The sequence below is a fragment of the Triturus cristatus genome, chromosome 6 (genome assembly GCF_964204655.1).
Source record: "Triturus cristatus chromosome 6, aTriCri1.1, whole genome shotgun sequence".
NCBI classification, from domain to species: Eukaryota; Metazoa; Chordata; class Amphibia; order Caudata; family Salamandridae; genus Triturus; species Triturus cristatus.
This window is the reverse complement of record NC_140589.1, coordinates 1808348621-1808375910: the sequence shown is the minus strand read 5'-3', so window position 1 is coordinate 1808375910 and position 27290 is coordinate 1808348621. Positions and strand designations below refer to the sequence as shown.

The window sequence follows — 27290 nt, the reverse complement described above, 5'->3', positions numbered from 1 at the left end:
TCTTTCTGAATGATTTTTAATAGTGTTCGCCCCCCCAAACCCACCACAGCCCCCATACACTCACACCACCCTCACCCCACATGCACACCAGCCCAACACCCCCCCCCCCCCACCACCAATACGCACACCTAGCCACTAGGTCCCACACTTCAACTCAGCAGCCATGCAATCTCCAGCCCAGCACCCATAGCCTGATAAGTCCTCGTGCACACCAGTGCTTTAAAAGGGGATGTACTCCAGTGTTGCATACCTGAACTTCAACAGGGGTGCAATACTTTTATGGGGACAGAAAATTCAGAGCTACAGAACCAAGTAGGCACCAGTGGCAAACTGCAGCGACAGGTCACAGTAAATAAATGGTCGCCCATAAATAATTTGATAAAGGCTTTATTACAACAAGAATAAGTTTTAAAGAGCATGCACTTATTTCAGACTGCGTGTTAAGCACTACATGTGCTACAAACATTAACATTAGTACATGTGCAACTCAAAGCAAGGCATTGCAGTCAAGCAAGTGCAGGAGGGGCTGGGGCACCAAACAGGGAAGAAAGAGGCGCAGAGATGACGGGACATCAGTGATGGGTACAGATTGCGGTTTCAAAGGACAGCCGACCCTGCTCGGATTCAATGAGTGACTGGAGCTGGGTGGGCGCCTCGCCCTCTGCCGCCTTCATCCCGCATGTCCTGGTTCTGAGCACACGGTTCAGGAAGGTTTGGTTTCCTCCAGATAAGGTCCATTACAGGAACTACAAATCATCTGAACAAAATGGAACTGTTAACAGTCAAAACATTTCAGGCCACAAACAGGAGAAGAGAAGTGTAGTTCACATTCAAGGCACCAGACTGAGTAGCTATTCTCCCGAACCAGCCCCGCCCACGTCTCATTTCAGAGTGCCAAGAAGCCATCATGATCCCTCAGAAGAGCTTTAGCAACACCAGCGGCAGGAGGGCAGAGAGTCCAGCCAGCATAGAGGGTTTGACAGCAGTGCCAGGGTTGCAGAGGTCACCGGCACAGCAGGAATGGGTGACCGTGTAATCGATGCCCAGAATAGAGTTGGTCTCGTTAGTAAGACACTTTGCGACATCCAGGCACCCCCTGGCATGTATCTTTATTTCACCTGAAGAAATAAAAATGGTTAAAATCAGACTGGATGAGTTCAGATCACAGTGAAATATGGATGGGCAACTTAAGAAAGCTGGAGGTGTGCCCCCTTACAACACCCACTTTGTTTCCACCACTCTAAAGCTCAGAGCAACCTCATGTGGCACTTAGCACACCCTTCCTACCCAAGCAGAGACTGGACCAAAGCCCCATCAGATGGCCATGCTTGGGGCTCTTTTTGCCTGCCAGCAGCTGGCATGGACAACTTTTTGCAGGGCCACTGGAATTATGCGGCAGGGGAGGGCCTAATTATGTGGCAGTATGGAGTAAATTATGCAGTAAGAAAAAAACAAATTTTGTAGTGTAACGCAGCAAATTACGATAGTATTACTGGATTGTTATTTTTATACCTGTTCACAAAGAGTAGGCCATTTGTACCTGTTAAACACTCAAATACAGCAATAAGCAACAAAGTTGTCCAGTCAACCTTTGCCAAGGGCCTTCGACCACATGCCAATATGTGCGGCTGCAATTTTTAGTAACTTTAATCCTTTGCCAATTTACACACACATATATACACACAAACACCTATCTGTATGTATAATTGTCTCCTGCTCAGATTATGCAGCAAATGATTAGGTGCCAAATGCTTAATTTTTCTGAAGACTCCATGGCAACACAACCTAATTTCACTGGCTCTGGCTAGCTAATCAAAAACGTATTAGCTATGCCCCAGTGGCGAGCAAGCAGCAACTGTCTGCCATCTCACTTGACAACCCACTCATCCCAGTGATGGCTGCTTCTTCCACTGAATAATGGGGTGCCAACATCTCCCAAGTAGGGTGATGCAGGGCGTTTATCACCATAAAAGCATTATTAATGCACCCTTAAGTAGTAATGTCCCATTAGCCCTTAAGTCACTTGACAACTATACTCTGGCAAATTGGCTACAGCTGCAAAGACATGTCCAAGGTCTTGGGGGTGTGGGAGTTGTAGGGGGGAGGGGAAGGGTCATTCTGTCAGTCATTGTCATATTGACACAGCTGAGCTTGCCTTTAGCAATTAACATGTACCAATTCCCTATACATCTTAGTTTCCTTGTTCAGGTTTGTATCCAATACTAATTTTGTTTTACCTTACACCTATATGCACAGAGAGCAGACTGGATTTCTCGGGTACAAAACTTATGAGCAAAGGATTTATAATTTGTCCATAATGGTTTCTCTAAGAAAGATAGATTTTGATAAAGATTTGAGACCTTGGAAAGTAAATCCTAATTTCTCAGCTGTATGAATGGGTCACTTGTAAAGCATTACAGTGACCCAAAACAGGCATCATGGCGCTACAGTAAGTAGGAGGCACAATGAGTGCATTTGAGCTATAGTAGGAGGTTAGGCCTGGATGGGCGAGGGATACTAGTATGTTTGTTGAACTACAGAACTTCTGTGAGAAAAGGGAAAGCTGTGACTTCACTGGGGCCTTGTCCCCTTAACCTGCCAGAAGAAGCTCACTTTATCAGCGGCTGAAAAGCTCTTCCAATTCTGCAATATGCTTCCGGAAGGAGTGTTTGGTCTTCCGGGTTTGAGACGAAAGTGTTTCTGGTTCAATAGGACAAGAAGCTGCTACCCAGTTTCTTTAAAAGTTTAGCTTATGAGCATGGCCAGACTGGGAACAGAAACCGGCCCGGGCTGATTTTGTTACAAGGTGCCAACATTGCCGGCCTCCGGTAACAAAAACATCCCCCCAGGGTCCAAAACCAGCACCCACCCTAGCGGACCACCGGGGAAACGCCCGGTGCCTGCTACGGCCAGTCTGGCCCTGCTTATGAGCAAAGAGACTTGAGCTGTGTTTGACACTCACTTTAATCACGTCCTGTAGGGTCGGTCTCCAGACTAATCCTCTTTTAAAGTGCAGGGCTCACAATTATCCATCACTTGGTGGTGTCTTTAGGATTAGAGGTAGAAGAAATCTAGGAGGAGACTAGGATAGAAGTGGAACAAAAGAAGTGGGATGGGTGATGACTAGAGAGAAACAAAGTAATAAAAACAAGCATTGGCATAGCCAATAGGTCTCGCCTTGGGGACCCTATAAGTGTTTAGCCAGAGATAGGCAATGTTATTAAGGTATGTTGTAGAGCAATGTTTGCTGTGTTTAGTACTGTAAAGTTTGTGTGCAAGTTGTGCTTAGTGTAGTGACAGAAGGGCACTGGCATGGTGTGGAATGTAGTGGTGAGTTGTGTGTTGTAATGTGTGTATAGATCATAACAGACTGAGATTACAATGCAGAGTACCTCACATTTCTTTATTTGATGATATACCTTTAGAAATGAAATCTAATGAGAAAATAAAAATTGTGATTTGTCAGGCTGGACACGAGATAGCTAGGAATAAACATCAAAATGCAGTAGGGCACCCTATAAGGTACTGTACGTCTCAGGCCCCCATCTTTCCCCCAAAATGTTGTATTTGAGCATTTGTGTTGTGCACTGCAAATATGTTATCTGTAGTGATTTTGTAGCATGGTAACAAGTGTTCGCTCTGCAAGCAGGCTGTAACAAAAAATGAAATTCATAAATTCTGTTTAAATTAAATCTCATAACTAATTTGGAAAGAACATTAATACTCCAGAACACATTACATGATTGCATTCAATGTGCTTATTGAAGAGCTGAGTTTTTTTTATTGTGCTACGATTTAAGCTACTGAACAGATACGTTTCAATAACTGAGGTTTCCTTTAGAATATTTTGCAGTGGCCATAGTCATGACTTAAAATGTCCCACGGGGCCACACATAAGCCTGCTCCCTAGCCAGAACGTGAAGACGCAAGAACCCAGAGAAGGGACTCCTCCACAGGAATGGTATTCACCAAAAGCAGATGCCCCACACAAAACGGAATCTTGACCATAGACTACAATTACGAGGGTACCCACGTAGCCTTAAGAGATCTAGTAAGAGAGCATGGTACTGTCATCGTGATGTACTGCTTGAAACCAAACCAGATAAGTACAGACTACGATCGGATTGTATGCGTCTCCACCTTCAGTAATGGGAGCAACGAGATTAAGGCAATCAAACAGGAATTGGCACCTAGTATCCCAGGAGATAGGCAACAGGGATAAACCACTGTTTGTATTTAAAAGAGGAAAGAATATCAAGGACCATGTTGTCTATCTAAAAGAGGAACCAATGCCCGACACTCGTTGACTCTTGATGTTGCCACCTCTACAGGGACATTATAAATGTGGACGTTGCAAGGCATATGAACTCACCGTGGAACTAAAGGATTTGTCCACTGTGGGAAACTATCAGCTACACCATCACACAAGACGTAATCTACCTAATAAGATGCCCATGCCAAAGAGTGTATGTGGGACAGACTAAGCAGAAGGTCAAGACACGCATCTTACAGCACTGTTCTCGCATCAAGGTTCAGGGCGCACCACTTGTCGAACACTATAGTGAACAGAATCATACAAGCAACGACAGCGAGTGGTGGGTGTTTGAAAAGATCACGCCAAACCCCAGAGGGGGCTCTATATCCGCCATTATAAACTTACGTGAATGTAAGTGGATCCACTTGCATGAATCGGTCAATGGAGGTTTAAATGAACAGGAGGAGATCTCCAGACAGATATCACTGCTCAGCATTACGAACTAATAGGTTCATTTGACACCTGCACTTAACAGGGACCTGTTAGGTAGAATAGACTGTTCTAATTAGGACGACCCTGATCAGATATCTGGCTGGACCAATCTTAAATAATGTGCATTTAACTGAGATCTGCGATTCATACCTATAGCTCAATGCTTATGTTTGAGTGTGCATAGAGATCGAGTAGTATATATATATATATATATATATATATATATATATATATATATATAATGTGGAGATTACACATCACTACAACCAATGTGTTACGATCATTATAATGTGGGCTCAAAGATTTGATGTAACGCTATTGTTAGAAGGTGGTTCTGACACTATGGGCCGCCCGGATTTTTTGCTTTTTGAGCACCTAATTGTTGAGCTTTTACTGTGGGAGAGCCTCATAAGGAGACTCACCCACAGTGAACTCAGGATGTAAGAGACTGCATGGGGATTTTACTGGTGTTCCCCTGGCTTGACCAGGCCACTGCGCAGAAGCTGGAGTAAGAGACACTGGGCTGGTTACATGCAGACACATGTGTACATGCGTGTGCACACGTGTACAGGCTGCGCAGGGGAGATTCCTAGCATTCGCAGTCCAGGAGCAGCTACAAAGTGAATGGTGTGGCAGGACTTATGCAGTATTGGGTGGTGACATGGAATAGGCTTTATACACTGAAAATAAACATGCCAGGGAAAGTCAGTGTGTTTTACTGTGTTTTCACTTCATTATTCCCCTATGGGGATGTGGGGCCCATGGCTAGATTAACTTCCGTTAGGCCTACAGATTCCAGACACACACTTAAGTCCAATGTAGCTAATGTGAAAATAAGTATTCTGCAGAGTCCAAAGTCATATTTTTACTGCTTTTGGGTCATCCAGAACGGTCATATTTCTCTGAGCCAGCCAGGACCAGACCCAGGCTGAGGGCTGACCTCAGCTGGATGGATAATCTTTCTTCCACAAGCTAGGGCCTCCTCTCCACGAAGAGAAGATGGGAGGGGCTACAGGCTCATCAATTAGCAGCTGTCACTGGGTGCCAGGCACCAGGCTGCACCAAGGAGAGAAGGCAGGGTGGGCGAAAGGGGCTTCAGACACATGTGGCCAGAAACCCTGGACGACACCATTTTGAACAAGCTCAGAGGCTGGACAAGGAGGGAGCAGGGGCGTGACGCGTCGCTGTTTGATAGGACCAACAGAGACTTCCTGCCAGCCCCCTACTCAACTTTAAAAAGTGCTTGCACAGGAAGAGAAGTCTCTCTGGGGTGTGGTCTGCTGAAGGTGCTGGAGCCTGGCGCAATGGGCAGTTGGAAGGAGACCCCCGACTGCCCCCAGGACCCCAACACCAGAAGAGCCCAGGACCGGTGCGCAGGAGCAGTGGCCTCTGCGCAGGGAGAAGAGAGGCCACGGAGGAGAGCTAGCTGAAAGGCTGGCGCAGGGAGCCAGTGAAGACAGCACCCTGCCGAATCAGAGACCCAGAGGGCGGAGGAGAGTGTTCCCAGTGGCTGGGGCTGGAAAAGAGGAGCATGAAGCGCCCCATAATGCCTCGCCAGGCATTTGGAAATCTGCAGTTTTGGTGCTTTGTGGCCCCCAGAGGGGGGGGGGGGGGGGAGGGGGGTCACCCTCACTTGTGAAAAGGTGCTGGGGGAGCGCAGTCTTTCCCCCCCCCCAGCATTAAGAAATCTACCATTTTGGTGCCTGGTGGCCCCCAGAGGAGGGCGGTCACCCTCCTGTGTGAAAAGGGGTGCAGGGGGGGCTGCAGGAGCACTGCAGTCTCCCCCAGCATAAAGAAGAACAGTCCACCCATAAGTTTCACGGGGCCTCTGAAAGAATAACCCCTCAAGGGCTCAGCCAGCCTTTAACACCTTCTAGGCTGGAACTTATGTTCTACAGCTGAAGGTGTACTATGAAGTGCATCATGGAGTGAAGGGCTGAGTTGGGGATGTCTGGAGAAGGGCATCCCCTGGAGGTGAAGTGGTGTAATTGCACCGAAATGCATTTACTATTGGTCATTTCTTTTTAGGTGGACTGAAAGTCACATGTGTAAAGTGAAGTACCTGTGTAAGGTGATGTTAAGCTAAATGGAGTTATGTTGCTGGACCTTCCTGCTAGGGGGTCTGGCTGTATTTACGTAATCCCATGCTTTTACCTGTGATTCCTTTTAAAGTGAAAAGGCACTGCAGGAGAAGTGTAGTTGCCAGGAGTACTTCTTTTGAAGGGACTGTAAGTCACATGTGTAAGGAGATGTCATAAGCCAAGTGGGGCTATGTTGCCAGACAGTCCTGCTAGGGTGTCTGGCTGTATATGCGCAATCCTGTGATTTCATCTGTGATGCAGTTAGGGGCTGTAATTGCAATACTTTCAAATGATCAATCAAGGTGACTGTCATTCTAAAGTGTGCGTAAACATGGATTCTTGCTGCTGCGCTTAGGTGAAGACCCCAGACTGCTGGCCCTTAAGATATATAGGTGCATACTTTATGGTCAGTAGGAGATGCTCAGTCAAGGTCATGTGTCACCAAGGCAGGTTTACCCCTTTTTAATGCTTGTTGAGGTAATTGGGTGGGTCGCCACTGGGATGGTGCCAGTGCGTAGGGCCCTTGCTCCAGGTTATGTTCAACTATCTGCATTGGGGGCAAGTTGATGTGCATACATGGGAGTGGTGGTACTAGACCCAACCCCCCTTTGCAGGAGGGGTGGAGATGTTATGCAATGTCACAAAGTAATTCCAACAGCTTATCTATATTTGTAAATTGGTGCATAGTATTGAGTAGTGTGTTTAATAAATGTTCTTACTTTTATAAAGCAAAGTACAGACTGGACAATCAATTATTGAGTGTTATTTTTGTGCACCTGCAAATGGCGATTACTAGCCCACACCACCTCCCTTGAGTAAGCCTCAGACTGCTCTGCAACGCTACCCTCTGAGAGTCAGGCGCTATAATTGGGTGTTTGGTTCCCAGTGAAGGACAAATGTAGTCATGTTATTTGTGCAGGCCTCAGATGCTGCCTCGTTTTCCAACAGCTATATATGTAACCCAAATTGTTTGCTATTATGTAAACTTGAGCAATGTTTAAATATCCAGGATTCAATCACAATACTAGTGAAAAAAGGTTTGTTACAATTAGGTATGTATAGTTATTGAAGAGCTAGACATGAGAATGTTTAATTCATTTACTAACTATGGTATACACGTTTTCCAAATATGCTTATGTAACATTGCCTGTGATAGCAAGAACGTGTACATGTGCAGATTAATCACCAAAATGTACATCGACTGACTTAGTCATATATTATTTAGTTTACTTTCCCAAAGTATTAGGAATGAACCCGTTTTTTCGGTCTCGCCTGAGCCAGCGCTTTAGCGCTGCTCTCGAGAGCTTTTGTAAAAGGGGGGGGGATCTGGAAGTGCAAACTAGTGCTTTTCAGGCCTCCAAATACAGTGCATGTGCGCTGGGCGCTCGCACCATTTGGCAGCCTGAAAAGCACTGCCAGCCCCTCGCGATGCACCATTTTGTTGCCATAGCAACGTAAATGACGCTTCGCGTGTCTTTTTTTTAATGTCAGTCCCCCTGGGGCACAAGCAGGCATCCACTTCTGTCTTTTTGCTACGATCAGCTGTCCTGACAGAAGTGGATGCCTGCTTGTGCCCCGGGGGAACTGCAGGACAGCTGATCGCAGAGGTTTGTCTTCTCCATTTCTCTTACAACCTGGCTTTACTACTCCCCTCTCTGCAGCCCCCTTCTCTCAATGCTCCTCTGTCCCTCACCATTTTTGTCCTTGCACTGTCCCACACGTGCCCGCCTTCTTTGTGCTGCTCGCTGAATGTATCCCTGTTAAGCCCTCACGCGCTATCCACCCCGCTCCCTCTACCTCAATGCTGGATCTGCCTTCTTGACATCCATTTCAAACCCACAGGCGCGCAATTCATTAAGTAACTATGGGGTTCGCATTGGTTTTCCTTCATGCACTGCCTTTCTTTTTCACTCCTTGTTCTAAGGGTAGTGCATTGCTGCCGCTCGAGGCACTCCCTCAAAGTAAACAAATAAGAAAATGTCATTTAAAGAAAAGCCCAAAATGAACGAAAGAAAACCGGATCAGCTTAAATGGTCTATTCACTATGAAAAAAGTAAAAACTCTCAAGTTTTTCAGTGCGTGCTGTCTCGCTAGGATTTTGTAAATATATTTTTAGCCCACCACGAAATTGTGCTAACATCGAAGTCCCATCATGCTCTCTGCACACATTTGTTTTCCACCGTTTCAACACAGCAGATGGGCTTTTGCCAACTCTTTCATGTTGCGGCGGCATTCTTCCTCGACATCTTTTGCGTACAAATAAAGCCGAGCCTGGTAGGTGGGCTGTCATCCCCCACCGAGCCCAATCCTGCCTGCTTGTCTCAGATAAAGGCTGGCTCCTTCCTCCCAAATGGGGTCAGGCTGCCTCTGAAATCTGGGACACCTTCTTGCTAAATATTTGTTGACACTCATTTTGCTCGGCCTCCTTCCTGTGCAATATTTTCTGCTTTCCCACGTTTGTTTCCCTGAGTTACACTGAATGATGAGCAGGCACTTAACTATGTGTGAATGCGATTATGTCTCCCTGGCGCAGTGAAGCGAATAACGTTATAAAGCACAAGCATTGTCAAAGCCAACAGGCATGGATTATGTTAGCGGTCTAACTAATTTGTTCTATTATGTTGCAATGGCTTATGATGTAGTGTGATGTGCTTGGATGCGTGAACAGATATTGCATATACAGACTCCCACGCGCACACAGAAAATATAACTAAAAGCGTAAACACACACAAAACTCATACCATCAGACAACACAGAGAAGGGCTCACGCAAACACAACCATGGTTGGTAAATGGTTGGATTTTTGGATGGGTGAGTGGTACGTGGATGAACAGAGAATGACTAGATGTGAGGATGGATGTAGGTGTTTTGTTGCAATGGGAGGCTGCAAACGCGCCCAGCACGCGTCTTCTCTGATGACAACAGGGACATACTTTCATGGTGGTGACAGAGAAGTAGCATGCACAATTCACCCGAGTGTTGATTGCTGCATCACTTCTGCCTACAACAATTCCCTCAACTCTATTGACATGGGAAGTTTCGGCTACTAAAGCAAGATGGCAGTGGCCAAATTGTCTTAAAGCCCTGGGTATGGCTAACAATGAGGAGAACTTTCTTTGCACTTGTTTACCTGCCTGCAACTTCTGCAACCACCACTAACCACTAATTAACAAAGGAGACCTCCCACTGCCTGACGCCGTGTGTGCTCTTATCTTTCACCCGAGTAGTAAGCTATTTGTGGATAACCCAGCCCTTTCGCATTCACAGACATTTGTTTGCCTCGGGCCCTGGAGCTCTGCGCCACCCCCAGCTAATGCAAAGGTAGTTCAGTTAAAGGGATAGTGCCATTCTGGTGTTTAACTTTCAGCACCAAGGCAGCAGCGTGTGTAACAGGAGCTGCTAAAAGGTGCGAGAGAGCTACAACTTTGCCTAGTTCTGATTGCAACAAAGCTGTGCCTTTTCCTGAATGATCACTGGTACGTGGTAGTTTCCAGTGAATCTGGAACAGGGCCACGAGTCCTTGTCCGTGTCGACTGGGCGCTTTCTGCTTCCAGTGACATAAAATGTCCATAGCACAGTGTCGTTACTGCTTATATTTTGCTGCCTCCCGTGCCTAGTAATGAATTTGGTGGAAAGCAGCTTACAACTCCCGTCCAGACAGCTCTATTCTCTGCTCTACCAGGAAGGGCCAGCCCACGGCGAAATATTTCACAGACAGCTCGCCTCTCGTGTATAATGGCGCATATTTAAGTATGTACTGGGGTGATCCGCTGATAACGATAATTTACACTTAGTGAATGCAAGGATTCAAACGCAATATAAACAAGCATTTGCAATGAGAGTTTGAGCTATTGACATTGTAGATTACAATGCCTTTTATTATAAACTCTCGCAAATGATAGGTTTCGCATTTGCGAGAGTTTATGCTATTGGCATTGTAAATGACAATGCCTTTTATTTATTTGTTTAAAAAACCAACACATTAATAAAAGGCATTGTAATCTACAATGCCAATAGCTCAAACTCGTGTAAATGCGAGACCTATTGCATTGCAAATGCTTGTCTACATAATTTACCATAGGCCCTTCGGCAACTTTAGTCTTTTGCTTTATAGCAGGTTCCCACCAGGTGGCAGCAGTGTCACGTACGTGCTCAGACACACGAGCAAGTTTTGAATTTAAACTGAGCGCAAGGGAATCCTGCTGTCTTTACTAACAAGGACACAGAAGACGAGGGCTGCCTGTCGCTCTGATGTAATGGGGGGGGGACAAATACATGCTCTGAAGGTGAGAGAAGACCGCAATAGGCTTGGGAATTAGTATTTAAAGGGACGTTTCCCCCCCCTCTTAATCGCCCACATATTTCTAACCTTGATTTTTACACCACAGTATCAAAAGGAGATTAAGGAGCCTTTGAAGTAAAGTTGAAGGGCCAGGTGAAGAGGCGGAAGGCCCTTGGAAGTCACCTTTTAAATCCACATGGAGCCCCGTGCGCTTGACGCCAGAGGTTAGCGGTTTTCCTTATTATGTACCCCAGTGCAATAAAGTCTGTAGATAGGCTGTAATTGTAGCCATCCTTTTCTTTATTACCATGCAGGAATTTCTTTGAAGTGATCAGATCACTTACAGCACGTGATTGAAACTACCGTGCCAAAAATAGATGACAGGGTGGAAGCCCCTCAAAGGTGAGCAGGGACATTTGGTCTCTCCACTATGTTTTATGACAGGGTGAAAGCCCCTCAAAGGTGAGCAGGGACATTTGGTCTCTCCACTTTATGTTTTTATTCAAACCATGCAATATATTAAAGTACCTACCCCCAATTTGTTTTCCCCCTAACAGGCTACACACAGACTTTCCAGTTAGTCCCGAGGAAGACCCCACTAAGACAGTTTAAATATCCCGTTTTTTCAGAGGTTGAAACGTAGACGCTTTAATGTCAAGTGTTGATGATCACCCAGAATACTAAACCAATAATTTGATTCATCACTTACTGGGCCGATTCTTTTTTTTTCCATCCTTTTGAAAATCTCACTGTATATAATTTTTCTATGTAGTGTATGTCCATGTATTTTGTGAACTGTTTTGTGACATGTAAATATTTCAATGTGTGTGCACTTCTAAGTCCTAAATGTTAGTTCAAAAGAACTGTGTGTATCTATCATAATAAGTTTGCAGTGATCTTTCAAAAAAAAAAAAAAGAAAAAACGTCGTTGAATATAAAAGTTTTTGCGCTTTTTGGTTTGAACACAAGGTCTCGCTTTCTAATTTGTTGACTGTTCTCATCTATTTGGAGAGACTTAATAATCTAAAGAATTTATTTTACAATGAGTGGCAGAACCACTGTTTCACATATACTTGATATACACACCAGTAATGCTCCGGAAGTGCAGCGGTCTGCTAAGCTGACATGACGGCCTGCAGGAGTGCGCTGCCTTTTTAGAAGACAATTAAATAATGTGCTCGCAATCAAATAAACCAATGGGAGATAGCGTGACAAATTAAAAAGCGCGAGAAACAAATAGAGTGAACATGAAAAAGAACCACAGACAAGTGTTGAAGACAAGCATGCGCCGCAAAAGCGACCGCGCTAGGTTTAATTTGTAATGTGAGCCACGACAAGGGAGGAATGCAGCTGGCAGCCTGCTGCTCACTCCCGACGGCTGGAGGCCATGGGAGTGAACATTTAGAGAAAAGGTGAAACATGCACCCGCCTTTGGCCAATTGCGAGGTTTCATTTTTGAAAGCCACACGCAAAGGCCAATAGTATGTGTGGAAGTTGAAAAACCACACGGAAAAGTTTTGGGGAAGTCCGGAGTGATTCCAAGAGGCCTTCCCTGTAGAGCAGCGCATGTGTGCTGTGCTAGGCTCGACCGAAAAAGGGAGGTGGGAAGAAGAGCAAATGAGAGGCTTGCACAGGGTAGGAAGAGCGAAATAAGGGAGGGGGTGTGTGGAAAAGAACATGAGAAAAAAAAAAGCCAGAAAAAAAAAAAAAGTCGAGTGGGAGCAAAAACAAGAAGCTGGTGGTAGCAGCGGGCGGAAGTCACATGATATTTCGATAAAGGAGAGGGTTTGAGAAAAAGGGTGGAAAAAATATACCACAAAAGAGTGGAAATGGAGATAATGAAAAAGGGGGGTCACCATAACGACCAGCGTGTAAATGCTACAACCCTTCACCCTATATTTAGACAAAAAAAGCGAGAGACAGTTGCCCCCATGATGAGGGGCTGGCAGGTCTGTGCAAAGTCCTTTGCAAAATCACCAGCACTTCCAGCTACTCAAGAAGGTGCCCAACATTTTAATATGGCGATTGCAGATACTTCAAAACTCATTTGCCCTCTTGAACCCTCGACCAGATATCTTACTTGCCTAGGATTACTCTTCTCACAATTGATCTCCCTCAGAGTGGTGTTGCCCCTCTACCCATTTAATGTCACTCGATTTGTAGAGAACTACAAGTCACCCATGAGTGTATCCAGGTGCTGTGGCGAGAACAATCAGGATCTTCAGGCCAACCCAAAAAGAAAACTAAATATCAGAAGAGGGATCAGAGACCTTGAACCACGGTGCCGGTTTGATAGCCAGGCTTTAAGTGGGCCGGGTCCTGCCAGCGCTCAGCACCGGCAGTTCTGTAATGTAGATGCTGGGAAGGGTCTCTAGGAGGCTCTCCATTTTTGCCCTCACCCTAAGGGTGAAAATAAAATCCTAGCTCTACAGCAGTACCACCCTTCGCTGCACCTTCAAAGTGACTCCTTGCTTTCAGTCTCATTTCAGAACTGAATTTCAATGTGCTATACAATGAAGCCATAGTTTTTGCTCTTGTCTTACGCAACTAAGCAGCATTGATAAAGCCAATAGGCCTGGCTTTTTGTAACTGAAATGTTACTTGTATTCTATATCTGGGTGCAACAGGCATGCAACGCCTATAGGGCTAAAAGGGCTTCAACCCCCATACCCTGGTGTGTCTCGGCTCGAGCTGCTGTGGGCTCGGCAGGGCAGTGTCTGGAGTCTTATCTCCAGCACGCCCAGTTTCACAGGTCTTTTAAGCCCATTTGTATAGTTACATACCTTTGTAAACTGGTTATAGAGTATGTTTTTAACCTGGTTCCAGTGCCCCCTGGCCCCCCAATCTGCCTATTGCTTTGCAGTAGTGTGAGAATGCATTTCATGAAAAGGAATATAAAGTAGGGTTGCCAAAAGATAAATGCCAGCCATGTGTTTAAAGAGCCTGCAAAGACCTCGTCTTGGCACTAAATAGGTTATAGATTTTAAAACAATTATGGATTCATTTGTAATGTGACTTCTGTCTTTGTTCCCTTTAATTATTTCCTCCACCCCTAATAGCAGCGCTTTAAGTGGGCCGAGGCCTGTTGGTGCTCAGCACCGGCAGTTCTTAAGAGCAGGCACACTCAGAATGGGCGAAAAAAAAAAAAAATCTTCACTCTGCAGCAGGTCACTGCTTTGGAGCAACTTATATTTTTGCAGTTCTGTATTGCTAAACTAAGTGTTTTACATGAGCACCAACAAGGACATCTACATTTATATTTTGGTAGGCACAGGTGATTAGGCCAGAAACGCAGGATGTTGAGCCGACGTGGAGACTCAAACCTGCTTCCTTAGCACCAAAGTTGGCAGCTCTAGCTATTACGCCACAGCCTCTTGCGCAAGAACTAAAGCATTTTCATTATATACACACACAAGCAATAGTGTTATGTATGCGCGTAGTATAGTTATCTGACGCAACTAACAACCTTTGACAAAGCCAATAGTCCTGGCTTATTGTAGGAGTAATGTTACTCATGGGGAGTCAATAACAGAAGCAGCAAAATACCCGTCGGGCGGCACATTATGCTGAGCACAGATTTCTAGCATAAATGTTTTAAGCTAAACCCTTAATTAAGTCAGCTACACCACTCCGAGAGAGACCCCCCCCCCCCCCCCCCCCCAAGTCCACACTTAAAGCCCTGCATAATAGCAATAGTTTAACTTACATCTGAAACTCTACACCATCAATAGCATGCAGATTTACTTCGAGTGTCTGGGAATGCACCCTGCATTCAGACAACTCCCTCCTTATTGTCACACTGCTCACCCTGCAGGCGCACGAGCACACTACTCCCCCTGCACTTATGTGACACTACACTCACCTGTCCCCCCCCTCACTGCTTAATCTGCAATCTCACTCAAACAAGCCCATCACCAACATGCATTCATTTGTCCCACTCTGCACTCACATGCACGCCGAATTTCATATGGTCCTCACCCACACTGCAGTCACCACACTGCAGTCACTCCTCTTACCCTACTCTCACACCGTTGCATTGCCACTCCTCACTCACATGCACACCGAATTTCATATGGTACTCACCCACACTGCAGTCACTCCTCTTACCCTACTCTCACACCGTTGCATTGCCACTCTGCACTCACATGAGCTCCTGCCACCCACACAGTGCTAGGCCAGCCCTGGCTGAGAGTGTTAGCCCCCCGCAGTTCAGGTCTACTTGCGCCCCTGGGGTGCAATGACAGAAGCAGCAAAACACCAATTGGGCGTCCGCTAAGCACAGATGTACCTTGTGTTTAAGACACGCCCTTGATTATATGGGTCACGCCCCTTTGAGTACCCCCGAGTTTTCCATTCCACTTAAAGCAATGGGTGATACTGGGTTGGGCCGAGCTGCACAAGGGTGAAAGATGCCAACAGCGGATGGAGCCACACCATACAACCACGTGCAAGTCACATGACATCTCAGCCTTCAGAGCCACGACCAGAGAATCAGCAGCATGCTGGAGTGATGCCACCCACCAAAGACACAGCACGTGCTCGGGGAGACCAGACTGCAGGCACGTGCTCTAGAAGCCAACAGGGGCTTAATACATTTACAGTGACCGAGATGACTTCCTACTATTAGAGACCGAGACTCCTACCCACTGATCCTATAATAAAAAAAATTAAAAACAATTCCAGCCGCTAGGCTTCCGTCACCTACCTTTAGAAGCTGTGCGGGTGTCGCAGGTCTGGAGGGGGCCACAGGTGGCAGTGGTGATGGCCAGACACGGATAGTCACACTGCCTGCAATCCAACCCCTCACCTGAAGGAGGAAAGGAAAGATTAGAAGCCACAAAGCACTGGACAACATTGCAGGAGAACAAGACAAGTTTTAGACTCTACGGAAACTCGACCAAGTCTCCCTCTCCCCATACACACCAGCAAGTAAACTAAATAGACTGCGTAAGGATTGTGGGATCAGTCAGTCAGATAAGCTTTAATTCGGTTTGTATAAATACAACCATGTAAGCTGAACAAAGTAAAATACATAAAATAACATGACATATAATTCAACAAAATCAAGAACAGATAATTATTCCTATACAAGCCCTAACTTAACTTGCACTGAAGGCGAGTCATAATTAATACATCCGAATATATACATGTTTAGAATTAGATAAGACATTGTAATATTGGATCATTAAAGCCAGTTTTGTCAGTAGTTATCACCATATAGGTGGAGAAGACACTTGACACGGTAAAGTGACATATACAGCTACCTAGCGGTAATAAAATTACTAATACAAAGTCAGTTATGAGCTATATAACACATTTTCCTAACCATAGGGCATTTGTTTCACTCCATGATAGGTCGCGACATCTTGTGCTGACAGAATAAACTAGGTATATGTGCAAAATAGGTTGCTAACGTAAAGTGGCTTGTGCATAGCAAGAATGAATTCAGCTCATAATAGTAAAGTGACTTAGGCATATATATAAAAATAGATTATCATAAAATGGCTTATACATAACTATAACATCAGAGCAAGGCACAGTTGACATTATCAAATAATTATAGATTTCCTAGCAGATCTGCATTTTAAAATGTATAGTGCTACATGGAAACAAATGTCCCAGCTCTGGAGAGAACAGAGTAGATTCATGGCATCTGCTGTTAAACGGATGTTATATTTTAAAAGGATCGGTTTCAGATAAAATTCTCAGAAATGTATAAAATTTACAAAATAACAGAAAATGGCAACAACTTTGTTTGGAAATATTGTCGCACTGGCATTTTTCGCTAGAACCAGCCCCAATCACAGGGAATGATACGAGATGATGTACGATGCCCAACCTTAAACGTACAAGAACAAATCGGTGTGATTTCCTGGTCACTTCCACCAAATATGACTGGAGGCCTTTTTTTAGGTTAAGCTGCCTATAAAATACAGAGGTCTTTTGGGTCTTAATCAACTTATTCCTTGCTTCTGTTTTATAAAGAAGGAATGTGTCTTTAATTTCCTTCTTAGAAGGTAATATATCACAGACTGAATCTTTAGAAATCTTAATTCCGAATAGGATATTATACCAAAAAATAATATAATTCAGCCATTGAATACGGAGATGGAAGTCCAACTTAAGACAGTCCTTGATTACAGACTGTGTGAACTCAGTTTCCTTTTTGTTCCAGATTGAACGCCATAATAATAAAGGGCGTAAAGCAGCCAAATCTGATAAATAGTTAAGGCCAGTTTCTTGATGAATTAAATCAGATACGGCTGCAACTGGGGCACATAGCAGACGTTTAAGGAAGGTATTTTCGTTTATTTGCAATTGGACCATCGGAGAATGGCCCCATAAACCAGCTCCATAAAGGGCCGAAGAAACGCATCTTGCGTTGTATATGGTTACCATATCTTTTATTCTGTAATCCCCTATTTTTGAGGCAAAACGGAAAATGCCATTAGAATTTCTAGTCATTTTGTGGCCAATATTTCCTTGCTCGTTAGACCATTTGCCATTAGCATCAAAACTGATGCCTAGATAGCAAAAGGTGTCAACCGCTTGTATCTTTCGAGCCTTCAAGAAAAAAAGGACCGCGATGATTTGAGTTTTCGGCCACATATCATAGTAAAAGTTTTAAGTTTATTAATCAACAATTTCCTGTCATTAATAAAAACAGTAAAAGCATCAATTAGACGTTGTAAACCCAGAGGGGTGCGTGAAATTAGGACGGCATCGTCCGCATATAACAATATGGGCACAACAGTATTATCTATTTTGGGGGCATCAGCAGGGGTATTATTTAAAACCTCGGCAATTTGATTTATAAAAAGAGAAAATAAAAGGGGAGCCAATACACACCCTTGTCTGATACCTCTTCGCACTGTAAAAAAAGGGGTTCGCTCACCCGCGGGTCCATAACATACACTACAAGAAAGTTTCTCATATATCCTAGCTAGGAAAAACACAATCTCCTTTGGGGCCCCTGATTCAAGTAATACTGACCAGAGGAGTGAATGGTCCACTAGGTCGAACGCACTACTCAAGTCAGCGAAACATAGAAACAAATTTCCCCCTTTTACCACTGTATATTTATTGATAAGTAGTTCCAAATTAACACATTGTTCAATGGTCCCAATGCCCTTACTAAAACCGTATTGAACAGGAGTCAGTATGTTGGATTCTTCGGCCCATATTTCCAATCTTTTTAAAAGCACCCTACTTAACACTTTTATTGAAGAATCAAGCAGTGAAATAGGGCGATAGTTGCATGCTTCAGAGCGCGAACCCTTTTTGTAAAGTGGAACAATTAAAGATTCGGCCCAAGATAATGGGAAATTTCCTATGGCAGCAGCATTAAAAATTCTTGCAAGGATTGGTGCCCAGAGATCCATTTCATCCTTATATAGATCAATCGGAACACCATCCGGGCCGGGAGCCTTTCCTCCTTTGCTATTTAACAGTCCTTCACGCACCTCCTCGACGCTAATTGTTAGTGGTAGTAGGGGCCATGTAAAATTATTTGTTAAAAGAGGAAAAGTTAAAACGATCTTTTCCGGATTAAAAATTTTTGAAAAGTGTTCAATCCATTCAGTGCAGTTTAACATGAGACATCAACTCAGGAATATGATCCTCCTTTAGAAAAGGGCTATTTACAATTTCCCAAAAAAGTTTAATATTATTCAATTCACTTGCCATGGTTAGTTTGTCCCAGGCGTCTAGTCTCAACGCCTTTTTTTGTGCTAAGATAGCTTGTTTGTAATCTTTACGTAGTTTACAGACAAGAGATTGGTTGCGGGGTTTCGTCCTTAGTGCTAGTTTTAGATTAGATAAAATCTTGGAGCATTCAGAATCAAACCACTTCTTACCATCCTGACTAGAGCCTTTGGTATTCCTGGTTAAGATATTTCTTATCACATTATTAATATTGGCGAATTCCATACATAGCTTTCCTGGGGTAACCTCCTCACTGAGGCAATAATTAATGCTATCTCTGCATTTACCAATCACATCCCGTTGAATCTTTTGTGGGTCCAAACCAATCCACTTTAATCTCCTTCCATTCGGTCTAATGGGGAGGATATCACTGATTGTATGGGTAGTGCTAGTAATTCTATTTCCCCAAGCTAACAAAACTATGGAAATACTATTGTGATCACTAACCACCTGTTCAGATATCCAAAGGTTCATATAAGGGCAATTCTTAGAGAATAAAATGTGATCTATGTTGCTGCTAGCTTCCCTACCAGTGAATGTGGGGCATTTGAGATGACCCTCATTTAACGTACGATCCAACAGCTCAAGGTCGAATTTAGCCATTAAAGTGTTGAGGGTTAGACCATATTCACAATGGGGGAAATGCAACATGTCATCCTTAGTCCCGTCGATGGTCGAATAAGTTTTCAAATAGCCGCAAGAATTAGTGAGTGTGGTGGGGCATGCTTGAATGTTAAAATCACCAACCCACAGGACTACTGCCAATTTATTATATGTGTTTAGTAGCCTGTCCAACTCCTTTTCCAATGGCACTAAACAAACTCCTCTATCTTTCTGAAAATTATTATTGTAATAATTTATTAGCACCAAGTCTTTACCTTGCGGGAAAGATAATCGTAAAGCTTGACTATGATTGTCAATAGGTAGATAAGTTAAAACTTTGCAACCAATCAGTTTTGTAGAAATTAGCAACATTAGACCACCCTTCGCTCTACCCATTAGAGAGGGGGTCGCATTTACACAGTATGAGGTACAACCCTCTACTGAGATAGGTTCTGTACTCCATGTTTCTTGTAGGCACATAATATCAGTGCCACAAGTGATAAAATCTTGCCAGAAGGGCGTCCCTAATTTGTTTCTAAGACCTGCAATATTCCAAGTAGTCAATGTATACCCCTTTTGAATTAGTGTACCTTCATCATTAGACAATTTTATAGATACGTCCGTACACATAAGACTTAACAGAAGTACCAGCTGTTGGAAAAACAGGCTCATTGGCACCATTAACCCCCGATAACTTGTTTATCAAAAATGAATCCATACACAATCCTTCACTAGTCTCCTTTTGTATAGGAGTCGAGTTTGGTGTCCCTCTCCCCCCCCCCCCCATGGGTAATCTCCACAGATTCAGTGTGTCAATCGATGCCCTCCATTGAGGTCAGACATTGAAACCTATTATATAATGGTAGTGGAGGTAACAACTGGCGGGTTGCCGAAGCCATTGGTGGCCGATTGTTACTCACATAATGAATAATGGGTTTCGTGACATGATTATTAGCTAGAGGGTGTCTATAAAAGTAAGCGAGTGGCAGCAAAGTTGTGTTAAATTCCCAGTGAGAAGGGGGGGGGGGGGGCTCTGAGTAGGACTATGTGCCCAAAATGGTGATCTAAAACTAATAATGATACAGTCCCCATTAAAGTTCTTAGTTGTGGGGCCTATCCATCCTACTCTTTGAGTGAGTAAGATCTGTTCTGCATATATGGGTGGCAGACCACAATTATTAGTTAACCAATGAAGAGTTTTGTTTTTCAGAGTCTCATTGGTCTCAAGTTACCCTTCCTGTAGCCTGGGGACATTACAAAGGACCGCAACATACGCTCCACATTCTGGAGGTAGGTTCATTACTGATGGTACATTATCCCTTTTATAATCTACAAGGTGGAGTGTGCTCTTCAGTTGGTCTGGTATTTGGGACCCATGTTTCCCAGTGTCTTCCCTTGAAGTTACACCCTTTTCCGTCGAAGCTTTATCTTTACCTTCGCAAGTCTCAACGTCAGGAGGGCAACCGTTACTATTACCTGAGCTTTCAGGTAAAGTACTTGGGGCACTTAGTTGTTTATCTACCCCCCTTGATCTTACTTTTGTGCCCTCAGATGCACACGGGACAGGGGCAGGGATAGGTGTAGGCGTAACCCTATTCTGGTCAGGGTCAGGTGTAGGGACAACTAATTGGGCTGGAATCAACTTGATTGAGCGTAGAATTGACTGTACATGTTAATCAATAGAACTAACCCTAGCTTCAAGGGCCCGGATATTCTCGTTGATTGGCCCTAGGAAAGTTGATACAAGGGCGTCCAGTCTTTCCCAAAAGCCATCAGTACTGGTCTCGTTGTTGGTTCAATTTGGCTGGGCATTAGTAACATCCAACTGATCTACACATAACTCTACTACAGGTAGATTTTGTACCGCTTTGAAATGGCGACCATTTCCTTTACCCCTAGGTTTAGATACCTTCTGCTCTTTGTTATTTGGTTTTTGTTTAATTTTAGCCTTTTGTCCTCTTGTTTTGACTGGTGAGATAATAGCAGGGGATTGTGCAATAACAATAGGTGTCCCGATGGCGCCACTACCATCTACATCAATAATGTCATTGACCAAATGCTCTTCCTCACTCGAAACCTGCTTCTGAAGTACTCGAAACCTGCTTCTGAAGTACAGGAGTGATGGACAATCTGCTTGCCGGAGGTGTATGATCCAGAGTCAGAGAATGATTGGGGTTAGTTAACTCCGAGTTGGTATTAGCTCCTGGCAGTTCAGGTAAACCAGCATAGGAAATCATTAGCATAGAGTCATAAGAATTACCCAAAGTTGTGGATGGATTATCAGGTAAAATAGGCGGAACTGATCCAATGGGAAGTGAGAGACGTCTTTCAGTAGACTCTATAGCTGAAGCAACTACCCCTATAGTCTTTTGCAGCATTCTGTCAATTGCTGTTAGACTTGGGAGAGGATTGTTGGAAGATTTATTATGTCTGGTATTAGGTCGGGGGTGGATAGAGTCATTTTTACCCATTGCAGAAAAGCGTAACAAACAGATGTACTCTGGTAGGTAGCAACTCTTACCTCCACCACGGGATCTACAGTCAGACCCCCCAGGATATAGCGGCATGGATTCGCAAATTTAGCGGCACAAATATGGAAATTTAGCGGCACAATTATGGAAATTTAGCGGCATTTTTGCGGCACTTTATTTTACTCATAATCATTCATTTTCAGCCGTAAGTCAATGGAAACTCTTTTAGCAGAGTATTCCACTTTGAATAGGGAACCTGGAATATGGAACAGATGAAGCAGCCCACAGGTGAAGGCTGTTATCCTTTGGAAGTGCAATTCTCCATTTGCTTTAGTATAGGTTGGTAGCAGTTATCACACCTTTTGATACATTGCGGGACCGGTGTTTGGCACATCCTTAACCCTTTTCTCGCCTGAAAGTCTGAGGGCGGCTGGACACATGCTAGACCTAAATAAATATGGCACTTAAAAGTCAACCTCTAAATTAATGTTATATAAATAAATTAAGATTATAATTTTAACATCATGTCAAGGAAACGGGAAATGTGTAGGTACGGGGGCACTCCTAATATTTTAAATGGGATTAATCAGGGTCTCGCGATAGGTCCGAGGCGCTGACGATAGTCCACAGGTCTGCACCACACAGAGTTGCTCTTTGCCCTTGTGCTTTACATGCCTTCAAGGCCGCTTGGATCAGGTCTGCACCACACAGAGTTGCTCTTTGCCCTTGTGCTTTACATGCCTTCAAGGCCGCTTGGATCAGGTCCTTTACTTATATTGGATCAGGATCCCGCAGAGTAGAAAACGCTCCCGCTTTGCTGGGCCATCAGATGTCTTGAGTATATCAGATGCTGCCTCCACCTCACAGAAGTGTATGGACAGCAGGTGAACTGATTGAGGGGAGAAGAGTTTAATGGGGAGTTGTTTTCGATACCCCTGTGGGCAGGCACGCAACACCCATTGGACGCAAAGGGCTTCAGCCCCCCCCCCCCCCCCCCGTCATGTGCGGCAGCCCAGACAGCTTCCTGGACACACACACAGCCGCACCCGAGCACTTCACAGGTGTTTTAAAGACCATTTGCATGTTAATGCGGCCTCGCTGTTGTTTCACCCCTTCTAAGAGCCCCTGCAGCTCCACTCTGCATTTGTCAGTGCGTTTCTGTCTGTGCACCTCTGTCTGTGCGTCTCTGTCTGTACCTCAGTGTCTGTACGTCTCTGTCTGTACGTCTCCAACTGGGCATCTGTTTCTGTGTGTGTCTCTGTGTGTTCATTTCTGTCTCTGCATCTCTGTATGTACGACTTAGTGTGTGGGTCTTTGGTTGGATGTGTTTCTTGGTCTGTGTGTGTTTCTGTCTCATTGTGTGCACTCTGTCTTAATGTATGCGCTCTGTCTCCGTATGTGCCTTTGTGTGTTGTATGTGTGTCTGTGTGTATTTCATTGGTATCTCTGTCTGTGTGTGTGTCTCTGTATGTGCGTCTATGTATGTCTGTCTCTGTGTGTGTGTCTCTGTCTTTGGGTGTCTCTCTTCGTGTGTGTTCCTGTCTATGTCTATCTATCATTGTGTGTCTGTTTTAGTGTGTCCCTGTATCTCTGTCTCTGTGTGTGGGTCTGTTTGTGTTTGCCTATGTGTGGCTCTTGTGTGTTTGTGACTCTATCTATGTGTGTCTATCTGTGCCTGTGTGTGTGTCTCTGTGTTTGTGCGCCTCTGTTTGTCTGTGTGTCTGTCTCAGTGTGTAGTGTAACGGCCGCGGTGGAAAAGGACGTAGAAGAAGACTTCAGTGGAAAGACAGAAAAGGAAGCTTACTAAATTGCCCTTTAATAGTCAACTGTGAAAACACTTCCAGCTGACTTTTAAAGGACCGTTTAGGAAGCGTTTTCACTTTGCCATGGGTGAGTTTGCCGAGGCCAGCAGTAAACAGAGAAGATGGCTGCAGAAGCATTCATAGTGAATACATTTTAATACGTCTTCACTATGTATGCTGCAGCAGTCATTTTCTGTGTTGGCTGTTGGCCTCACTGTGCTGTCGTTACCGTTACAAGTTACAAAAATACACTGTAGGGGTCCACGGAACATTGCATGTTTGTAAAATACTCCTCACACAACAAATGTTCAATTACGTCATGCTTCATTATTGGGGTCTTGCTGTTATTGCTACCTGACAGGGGTTGTACATTGCCGATTTCGCAGGCACTTTTGTAAAAATCGCGGCATTTTTACAAAAGTGCCGATTTCGCGGCAAGCCGCGAAATCGCGAAATCCTGGAGGGTCTGTACAGTGCGTTACGGATAATGGGGGTGGCCCAGCCCTGCCTCTGTCTGCCCCTGACGGCCCGCCCTCTGCCCGGGCTCAGCCCGGCGCCGCCCGCAACGCGGGGTCAACGACGTTCTTGTAGGCGCCTCCCGGCGCGACCGCAGAGTCAGGTGGCGCACAGAGTACTGGGAAATGTAGTCTTTCCCCGTCCCCGCACTGCGACCGCCGATGTAAATAGCGGTGGCGGGGGACTGCAGCAGCTCACAGCGAAGCCCAGGGTGTACAGCGCTGATGGCAGACAAACAAACGACCTCCTTGGATGGCAGGTGAGTTGATTTTCGGGAACCCGCTCCGTCGGGTCAACGACGCTCTTGTAGGCGCCTCCCGGCGCGACCGCAGCGTCAGGTGGCGCACAGAGTACTGGGAAATGTAGTCTTTCCCCGTCCCCGCATTGCGACCGCCGATGTAAATAGCGGTGGTGGGGGACTGCAGCAGCTCACAGCGAAGCCCAGGGTGTACAGCGCTGATGGCAGACAAACAAGCGATTGTGGGATCAAATGCAGTGTGGCATAACGGACCGGAGCTGCTCTAAATTAGAGTCTTGGCATCAGCTCAAGATGTGATTCTGGGAAAATCACTTAAATCTCCCCATGCATAAAAAAAATAAACAAAGTATGTGTGATGTAACTGAGTGATCCAATACCATCGGTTTGACACAGCATATTAAACAAAAACAAAATATATATTAAAAAAACCCACACAAAAGCCCCCAAATTTCCTAAAACTTTGCAGTACAGTTGGTGGCATGCAACGCAGAGTCCATCGCACAGGATGGTACATCTGTAACAAGCATATGATAGGAGTCCAGTCCACGTCAGGCCGCACTGGTGATTTTTAATTTGTCAATTTGAGACGGCGATTACCCTATTACATCGGGAATTAAAATACCTTAAATACGTTTGCAAAAAAAGTTGTGGCTGTAAGGCAGACGAAAAAAGAACGATAAAACCACGCCTGAACCAAGGACATAGGGCAGGGTCAGGTGTGGGGTGTCAGGCACCACACTTAGGGTACCTGAACGTACATACTAAATATCGTCAAGGCGAGTTTGTACTCTATAAAACAGCAATAAAAAATTGTAAATCCTTACGGATCAATCGAACTTGACCCAAGAGCCCCACGTTTCACAACTAGTGGCGATGGGGCTGGTTTGGAACAAACAGTTCAGGATTTGTTTTTCCATTAAAAAAGCTTCAATGGGATGAAGTCAAGCAGTGTAGCACCGCCGTCGCTCTGGGCGACAATGTTTTATGATACTCCCGCAATGGATTCCCGCCCGACCACCCTTTAACAGTCCCATAACCACCCTCTCGGTGGTATTTAATTAGTTTTATAGCGTCAGTTATCAAAGCGAAGGATGTCCAAGCACTTTACAATACTCACAGATTACAGAGGCAATCAAAAATCACACATTACAGAAGACCGAGGTCTACAAGGGGTGGGATGTACATGCCCTCCATACCGGTGGGCAGTATACTTTAGGGGGGCTTGGTCTGGAGAAGCGCAAACTCAGGATTTGACACGTATCACAACGGTTGAGGGTTCCCAATGATAATCTAATGATTTCTGCCCAAATTAATCCTTTGTGAAACATTAGAATAAGATCTGGGGAAAAAAACAATACGCTCTAATTTAAACTTAAGTCTGCGTTTCAGTTCTTTGATGACAGTAAAGAGCTCACTGTTTTACATTAGGAGTTTAAAATGTAAACTGAAAGTAACAAAGGAAGTCTCTAACGAAAGCAGTAACCCACTGACCTATTTATGTTATATTCCCTTTTGATTGGCATGGTACACATTCTTTGCATCAGGAACATTAGCTAGAAAACAGGCGCCCCCACGCTAAGTTTGCACCCGGTGCGGTGTCACCGGTCGCACGGCCCTGAGAAATCACGTTTTACAGCTTGGTGGATTCAAACGAACATGACGGGGCAGAAGGCCGCGTTATAACAGGGGAGGGCAGTGGACGCTTCAGAAGAACAGCGTCGATGGCTGGAGGTATTTAAATCAAAACATTTAAAAGGCCCCCCTCTCTAAGAGTAGAGGCCCCTGGGAGAAAAGGTCACCTAGTCGCTTATAGTCAGACAAGGAACTAAACGTAGTTAATGCGAACCCCCAGGGTGGGCTGCAGGTGCCACTATGCCCGATCTGGTGGGAAGGCAGGCGGTTCAGAGTTATACGGAATTTTTGTTAAGATCAAACGACATATACCTACATTGGCGGGGAGGGCACCGCCCGCAACAAGGGCTACATCAACAAAGGCGCTTTGTTAAGCCCCGTCCTTACCCAGGTCCAGGCTGCAGAGCAGCAGGAACGCGGCGCTGAGAAAGGTCTTCATGCTTCTAGGAGCTGGATAGAGAACCGTGTACAAGCGAAGCTCAGGAAACTGGCGGGTAACAATGAAAGGGGGTGGGGCAGGACCTGCTTATAAACAACCCTCAGGTGGGGTTTTCTGGGCCTTTGACCCCTCCCCACTAAATGCCGGTGATTGATTCCGTGACGGGGTGTGCGGTTTATCAATTCACGGGTCCAGGGCTCTCTGGGCGCTACGTTTGTTCCTCAGTTTATTTCATGCAGCTGTTTCGGTATTTGGGGTGCTGCGCTCGTTTGCAGATTTTTTTTCCGTTATAGGTTGATGTCCACGTTTGTGCATTTCTAAACAGTTATTAATGTAATCGTTTTACTCTCTCGTACGTGGTTTGTTCACTTACGATCGCTCTGATTTTCAACTCTCTTGGTGGTCTTATATTTTCATTAAACTTTAGAGTTTTTTTTAATGTTTATCATGTATTCGTTATTACCGCTTCCCTTTTGTATTGAAACAGCCCTGTGTGTTTTTTAAAATCGCGCTACAGTCAGGGGTATTATACAGCCGTTCGACGACTTCAGCCTAAAACACCTCCGCGTGGGGCATTGGGTGGGTCTGCAACATGGGCGTCCGCGGGGGGTCAAGGAGGGGCGCTCCTCCCCCCCCCCCCCCCCTAGCGCCCCTCATTGCCCCCCCTGCGCACGCCCATGTGTAGGCCGCAGATTTGTTTTTTAGGTCTCGCCTGAGACACTCGCGAGAGCTTTTGTAAAAGGGGGAAGTGCAA

General features: G+C 45.0%; 1 protein-coding gene across 1 annotated transcript; it reads right to left on the bottom strand.

The window, feature by feature from the left end:
- Positions 1-371: 371 nt before the first annotated feature.
- Positions 372-26638, bottom strand: LOC146822054 (sperm acrosome membrane-associated protein 4-like). Its single transcript, XM_085609420.1, has 3 exons — positions 26485-26638; positions 15816-15917; positions 372-1118 (listed from the first exon to the last, which is right to left on the bottom strand). Exons 1-3 carry the CDS (start codon positions 26534-26536, stop codon positions 916-918), a joined length of 357 nt encoding a protein of 118 aa, XP_085465546.1. The 5' UTR covers positions 26537-26638; the 3' UTR covers positions 372-915.
- Positions 26639-27290: the final 652 nt, after the last annotated feature.